At 31.5% G+C, this 8,368-nt stretch overlaps 1 protein-coding gene across 1 annotated transcript in view; it reads left to right on the plus strand.

The window, feature by feature from the left end:
• LOC145323927 (uncharacterized) overlaps window positions 1-6,532 on the plus strand; it is a 55,993-nt gene extending 49,461 nt beyond the window's left edge. Inside the window, exon 2 of the mRNA XM_080166531.1 lies at window positions 3,302-6,532. Within this exon, the coding sequence (XP_080022657.1) occupies window positions 3,302-4,858 (1,557 nt within the window). The 3' untranslated portion in view covers window positions 4,859-6,532. The remainder of the gene's footprint in view (window positions 1-3,301) is intronic.
• Window positions 6,533-8,368: the final 1,836 nt, after the last annotated feature.

Raw genomic sequence — 8,368 nt, forward strand, 5'->3', positions numbered from 1 at the left:
ATAATGTGTTTTATACACTTATATAAACTTATATATTTAGGGATAGGCCAAAAAAAGATTAAATAACCGCTCTTAAACTAAAACCCCATAGTTTCATTTTGAATGATTAGACCAACTGAAAGATGTATTCCAATTAGAATATTCAGCCAGTATCCTAAACTTGAGATCAAAAGTTTCTAATAAAAACAATGAAATAGTTATTTATATCATCGTATTTCCGTGGATAATAAAATAATAATTATAAGATCAAAACCAGTTTTGTTAGGCCTCAGGGGCAGATTGCACGCACGGGCTAACAAAACTGGTTTAAATTTTATGATTTAAAAAAAAATTTATTCGTGGAAAATTGTCTTTAATACGATGCTTTACATGACTTTTAGTATGAATGAAAACCGGTTCTAATCCAGTGAATATTAATAGGTTTCAAAGCTATACTGGAAAATAAAATAATTTTATCAAAAATAGTTTCAATTTTCAATGGTGCTATGTGAATAAAATTAGCTACATGATTGGTAATCTACAATTTCATGTGGCATTGATTTGAGTTTATTAAAGGAAGTTTGTATCTACAACTTTTGTTATAGAATCACAGTTTCGGGTAAATCTTATAATAGAAAGACATTTCAACAGGATCTAAGAAGAAGTCATTGGCAAATATTTTGTTATTCTTAAGTTTGTCATATACATATTTCTAAAGTACTTGAATCAGTGGTAACATTAATTTTTTACATATTAATTATACATAAATTGAAAAAGTTTTTGATTTATTAAGAGCTGCAAAAAATCTTCAAACTAAATTAAGACAAAGAAAAATTCACAAAACCTTTCAACAAGATAATCTTTAGTATTATAATATATTAATATTTTCAACAAACTTACTTTTTATGCTTGTAATTTTGTCATTGGTGATTTCTCTTTTAAATAAAAATCACAAAATATGTTGTAAAAAATAACTTTAGTTGAAGAATGTAAAAACCGTTTTCCTCATAATTTACAAACAAATAACAAGGTTTAAGGAATTAAGGTTGGTAAGTTTAAAGAAATTATAGCTAGATAGACTCTTAATATGATAAATAAAACTGACTCTCTGGGATGTTTACAAAATTTATTGCTCTTTGTATAGAATTAAAAAAAAATTTACTTTGAAATATAAAGAGTTTTATAACTTATATTACTTTTTTGATAACTACAACATTTAAAGTTTTTGAAAATAATATATTTTTGAATATTTCTTCTTTTTATTGTAGAGTTTTTTTCGCAGATATATTAATAAAGAATAACAGAAGCAGCTTATAGTGCCTATATAAGAATGACTTCATTCAATAAAATGACCAATGAAAGGCCAGTATAAATTTTGATTGGCCAATTGTAAAATGTATACTGGCCTATCATTGGTCATTTGTGTTGTTGGTCGTCATTTTTTTAGGCAAAATAAACTGTTTCAGGATAACTCTGCAATCATGAAAGAGACGTTTTTAAACATTCCAATTTCTTTCAAAAACCTTTATTTTATTTCAAACATGCCTTTGTTTCATCAAACAAACATTAAAACATCATTTACTAATGTGGAAATGTTTTTTGCCCATTTGAATATTATTATTATTATCAAGGATGCAGGGATATGTCTATGGAAGAAAAAAATTATATTCGAATTTTTGTAGGAAAATATTTGCAATGATTCATAGATAGATAAATTTTTTTTTAATACTAGAAGGTTTAAAAATAGTTTTTTTATGGCTCTGTATTAAAGGGAAAACCTAAATTTATCTAACCGTGTATTCCTGATAATAAAACACAACATAACACAAGCTAAGGTCATAACATAGAATACGAAAATAACAAAAAAAGGGCCCAAATTTATATTTTGAAATATTTAGAATACAATCATTGCAAATGCAAAATTTTAAAAAGGTTTGAAAGGATATGAACAGTAACATAAAATAAACACTAGAACTTTTTATCCAAAAGAGTATTCAACGAAAGATACTAAATTGTGCAGAATTGAAGGGATGTAAAGGGATATAACAATGGCCGAAAAAGTGATGTTGAAACTTTTGGACACTCAACTTAATGTACAAACCAACCAAATTTCGAATAATAAAACGTCATTATAAAACTTTGGGGTCTAGTGTAATAAACAGCCCAATGTCCCCTCCCTCCCTGTCAGAATTGGCTACCTCACCTTTTATCTATATTCATCTATTTATTGTCCATGTGATGCGACCCTCTCCTTAACACACATATAAACATATACATATTTCTGCCTAAATTCTAAATTAGGATTGAAAACGGGGCATAAGAGTTATGACGAAGCACACTAAGCTTATACACTAATAAAGTTGAAGGTCGTTGTTAAAAGTTTTTGGTGTAGAATAATACACCTGAATTACAGAATATCTAACTAACAACTTTGTTTTTATAAAGTATCTCCAAAAAGTGCTTTAAATTTCGAGCTTTTTATAAACTGGTTTGTTGATTTTATGAGAGAAAAATGGAGATAGGGAAGGCAGTTTTACAAAAGTTAAATGAAAGCAAATTTGTTTTGAAAAAAATAATAGCAATGAATGTAAATAAGTGCTTTTTTGGACGTAGAAATAATATTTATTTTTTTTTTTAAATTTATTTTTTATATAAAATTTATCTATTTGTTTATTTTTGTGCAGCTATCAACTTTTCTGGTCCACAAGCCCATAGTGTGAGGGGTGTAATTTTAGTATATTTATCTCACTTTCTCAAACTCATGGCTCTGTAATGGGCTGAGCCCAGGACTCTAAAATTGGTACAATCAAGCCCTAACCATGGTAATTTTAACCCATAACATTTCATACAGGGTCAGACAACAACACCAAAAATAACGAGGACAATTGGGTTCCTAAGTAGCGCAGCAATTCAAGCAGTAAAGTGTAATGTAACAAGAATAGACAAAAAAACAGACAACACATTAAACTTCGCCATTTGGACAATTAAATTTTGATAATTTTTGGTAGACAATGTCGGTAAAACATTAGAAATGAATTTTCTTTTGATAGCTAATCTGATTTATAGAAGGTTATTTGGAACATTTTAGACACACGTATGTACCAATCCCCAAATTATAGAGTAGCTTCGCTGGTAATAATTTTACAAACTTGAAAAGACAAATAGGTAACAAGTGCTTCATTATCAAATTAAACCCATTCCAAAACAATTTTTTGCCCAAATATATAACATGTTTACACATTTTTTGTTGGCATTTAAATTTGTGCGGCCACGCTACATGATATTATATGCCATAAATTTAATTTTTATTCTTTTGTTTTAGACTAAGAAGCACAAGAAGAACCATGTGAAGAGGCCTATGAACGCGTTCATGGTCTGGTCTCAGTTGGAGAGAAGGAAGATAATTGACAGGAATCCTGATGCTCATAATGCTGAGATATCCAAAAATCTTGGTGCTAAGTGGAGAACCCTGACTGAGGAGGAGAGACAACCATTTATAGATGAAGCTGAGAGACTTAGACTACTTCACCAGAAAGAATATCCAGATTATAAATATAAACCAAAGAAGAAGCCGAAACTGCCAGGCATCCGCAGCCAACCTGCCAGGGAGCCTAGAGGTGCTAAAACTAAGCTTGCCGAAGCGGTCAAAGCCGGCAAAATTGACAAAGATGACATCAAAAAAGAAAATGAAGAATTAAAAGGAAATCTCAAAGAAGAAGTCTTGTACGAAATTGATTTCTATTTCGACGGCGAATTCAGCCCACCCGATTCTACCAGCCGTTTCTCTGATCCTGTGTCTCCGCCGCCGATGGATTGCGACATCGGTGGCGGTTCCCGATGCACAACGCCGACGCCCAAAATTTGCCCCGGTTCTCCTGTACCATTCAATACAACAATGTCCGCTCAAAATGAACCTATTCTAAATACAATAACCAACAGAGTGAATATTTCTTGTGTTAAAGACGTGTCTGCCATTGCTACAACCCCTTCTCCCCCCCGTCACCCTCCTTGTTTGCAAAACCCCGACTGCTTTTATGAGAAAAGTGATAAATATTCAGAGAGTACTAAACCCAGTGAAGCCTGCAGAGTTCTAGTAAAATCAGACCATAAAACTTCATCAAACGACCATCAATACTTGATATTGGGTGCACAGAGCCCACGCCACTGCCCTGCTGGGGGTGGGGTAACATCTCCCCCCCTACAATATACCCCAAACACATGTGTGAGCCCCCCGTCCACCACTACGAGCCTGTGCAACTCCTACCTAACCCGCCCCCAGCATCTCACCCCGCAGCAAAGCTCAGGCACCTCCCTGTTAACGACCACATTAACAAACCATATTAAACTTGCCACAAATTTTGGAGTCAAAAAAGAGAATGAAAGTCTGATAACTACTGCTAGCAACCATTTAAATAACAATAACACAAATGCCTATCAGTATAAGATTAAATCTAATGTTAAAAAAGAATTTGGTGGATTAATTTTTGACCCTTCCCAGTACCAGAACGGGCACCTGGAGCCTGTTTCACGTCAGGAGACATTCCACCAAACCGTTACAGAGCTTACAGAACTTCAAGACATTGCAGATTTACTAGAGGTTCCAGATCTTCACCAAGCCGCCGTTAATCTTGCCAACGGCTGTTCAGAAATGGCCGACACACCCCACACAATTCACCACCACCCGGCGGTTGGACTAGCCGCCGGCAATGGCGCAGCAGGCAGCATGGATTGGGAGGTCAGATCGCATAGTTCATCATCCGGCGGCTGTAGTACAAGTGGCGCCGCCAGCTTCGAGTTTATGGACGATGTTTCAGATATGTTGGCGTCGATACATTCAAAACATGATTTCGACTGGATGGAAAACATTATAAAACTATAAATGATCAGTTTTTCTAAACGAAAATTTGTGGGAAGAATAAAACAGGCCATGTAGTAGAATAATGATTATACACAAGATAATGTTCTAAAGATAAAAATCTATGAAATAAATTTGCCCAAATATGTATTATGTATTGTGTAATCCAACAAAATTTTTCACACTTTGATAAATTAGTTGTCCATATTTTAAGAGGGGTACAGGGATTGAACAATGGAAACTAAGCCTTCCTTATTTTTAATTCCGAGGGAAGAAAAGGTTGTAGATTAATTTAGAAATATTATTATTATTTCAATAACTAAATGTGCAAATTTATATTCGTAGGGGTCATAAAATAAAAAGAAAAAAATATAATCATTTGTATAAGTAGCGCAGCAACTTATAAATAAAAATAAGGAAAAATTTTGTATTATTCAGGTTTTTGTCAATACAATAAAAATTGATTAGTTTTTTGTAATATTATTCATTCATTGCTTTGAAAAATACGTGAAGAACCATATTGTTTTTTTTCCTTTTTCTTTTTATAAAACGTATGAGGACGTATAGAGTAGCCGCGCTACTAAAAAATTGAAATGTTTTTGTGTGCGCCTAATGTTTCGTTAAATTGAAGTTTGAAATAGCCAATCATTAGAAACAAGGTTAGTTTTGTTCTAAGTAGGTTTTTTTTATAAAGTAACATAGAAAGTCAAAATTTTCTCTAAAAGTAAAATTATTGTGTATGTATTTTTATAATATAGAACAATACAGTTAAAACCAAAGGTTGAATTTTATGCCTTAGAATGTTTCACTTTAAGGCAACTTACACTATGTAAATTAAAATTTGTATTAAAAGCCTTGCCATGCTTAAAAAAAGACTGCACTGATATTAATATATGTTTTTTTCCTTGAAAGTTAAATGTAAGCATAGTTAAATTTTAATGACTATAATTTTAATATTATTTGGCGCTTGTTGGAATTAAATTTTATTTGCCATTTTCTTTCACTAAAACCAAGGCTCGCCAGCTGCAAGAGAGTCGCCACGTACCAGTATAATTTCTATGCAGCATAACAGCTGCATATAGGCAGTTTGCTTGTGGCTGCCGAGCCCTGCATTATAACCCACATTTAGCAGCTATCGCATTAGCTTTATTTTTATTCAAGTCTTTCAGACAGATTTATTTGATTTTATTAGTATTTTAGTAATAGTTGTTGTAATAGCTACTTTAAATAGGCAAATTGAAATAATAAAAGTTTTATAAGATTCAAAATCCATAAACCCGTATTTCTTGCCACTTTTTAAAAAAAGTATTTTTTTATGTTTGTTAAAATTAAGACATTAATGTGTATCATAAAATTACAAACGGCCGCAGAGCAATTGTTATATTTTTTTTACAATTTCCTTACTTTTATTATACCCTTTTTTTTTAACAATACTCCTTATTTTATTCTTTCTTCCTACTCTAGCCACCTTTTTTACTGTTTCTATTCCAGCCACCCTTTTTTCGCCTCTAGATGCAAGTCATGATTTATCTTGGCGATTTTTTTGGCATTTTCCCTTATTTTGAACGTGACACAAGCAGAACCACCTCACGTTATTTGAAAATGGTCTACAATGCCTTTTTTTGGGGGTTTGTGATTCCTGCTGGGTTTACATTAAATTATTCGAAAATAAACTTGGCTAAACAACTACTCATTTCAAAAAAATGCGCCAAGCAAAAGTACCCTTTTTCCAATTTTTTAAAAAGAAAATGTATGATTTAAAGATTGGGATTGAATTTTATGTGGTCCATATCTAGAAAAGGGAAACCGCCTGATATTTTTTGGCCCTTTCATCCTTATGCGTGCATCTGAATATGGACACTAACCAGGAATACAGGGGTGGATATGGACCGAGGGATCTAAAGGGATAAGACAATGGCAGATAAATTGATGTACATTGTACATCCATGATGATGATACCCAAAATTTCCCATTTTGTAGGTTAAAATTAGTGGTTGGACTGTTTGAACACTCAACTAATAATTCAACCAATCAAAGTCCCAAAAGTAGTTAAGCCAACTAATAAGAAAAAGTTTGGGTTCTTGTTTAATAAATAGCCCATTGTCACCTCTATCTCTCTCTGATATAACCCTGAAACTTATCTTAACCCCATCCTATTTGTGACATTATCCCTTTGGTATTGGGAGAAGAAAGAGTTGTAGAATAATTGATACTCATTTGTCCTTTATTCCTGAATCATCTTAGAAAGCAAAAAGTTCCTTTAAGTGTTTTATGTTGACTTAGGATTTAATATCTATACATTGTATTTTTATTAGGTATCATTTTGAATTATCTACCTTTTTTACATTTTTTTTCGTACTTTTTAACAAAAATTTTTAGTTTTTGTAATACATTGATTTTTTGCCTATTTAACTACTTTTGCTCATATATTTGATATTTGTTCAATTTGTAATTACGAACGCTAATTTGATGTTATGCTGATAAAGGTTAGGGTCGCGAAACTAACTTTATAATTGTAGAAATAAAATCTAAGATTATCAATAACTTCATTTTCAAATTAAGATATAGATATTTTGGGGTTGGGGGCAGGTGGACATAGATGAATACAGGTTGATTGATTAATTGGAAGGAATATGAATCTTAGATTATATTTCTTTTGCTATAAAGTTAGTTTCATGGCCCCAACTAAAAAACACGGTGAAATATGTTGTCATATTTATATTTATATTACAGTTTGTATTAATTATTCATAATACGATTATTATCATTATTATTAATGTGTTTGTGAGTTAAAACCCTTATAGTACTTGAAGGGAGCCTCGGCGATTTAGATTGTTTGGATTTTGAATAAAAAAAACAAGAATAACTTTGTGATAAACATCACAGTATTAACAAGTTGTTTGAACCTTACTGTAAGTGTTATTTTTTTAATTACAAAAAGTGCTTGTTCATACTTAAAGGGTTGTAAATTGCCTTTCCTGTGAAAATTACAAAAAAAAGGAATAGCGAAGCTCAACTACAATTTTAACACACAAACATAAATCCACGAGATTCTCTTCATAGGCATATGTTTAAATAATCATGTCTACCATTTTGTTATGTTTTTTTGCATAGTTACCACACCAATATTTTACTATAACCCTTTATGTGTTGTAATTTATATAATTATCCTGCTTTAAAAAGGTGTATATTACCATTAGGTGTAGCGCAGCTACTCTAGAATTAGGTTATGTCCATACGTCTTGTTTATTGCATAACGCGATGGTTAAGAATATTTGTCTCTCAAGTTTTTTTTGTCTTGCTTCTGTATTATACTATATTGTTCTTATAAGTATTGTTAGCTTGCTATTGCTGCTGACAAAGTTTAGGATAAATTTTTTAAGACTGATATTAATAAAGTTAAGACCATTAAATATTATTGTTATATGTAGTCTAAAAACATTTTTAAAATAAATATCTTATTTATTTTTGGCAATTTATAATTTTAAATTTCAATTTCTATCTGCAGCATTTTTAATTACAGCATTTCCACCC

The sequence above is a fragment of the Acartia tonsa genome, chromosome 1 (genome assembly GCF_053477335.1).
Source record: "Acartia tonsa isolate MP-2025a chromosome 1, ASM5347733v1, whole genome shotgun sequence".
NCBI lineage: Eukaryota > Metazoa > Arthropoda > Copepoda > Calanoida > Acartiidae > Acartia > Acartia tonsa.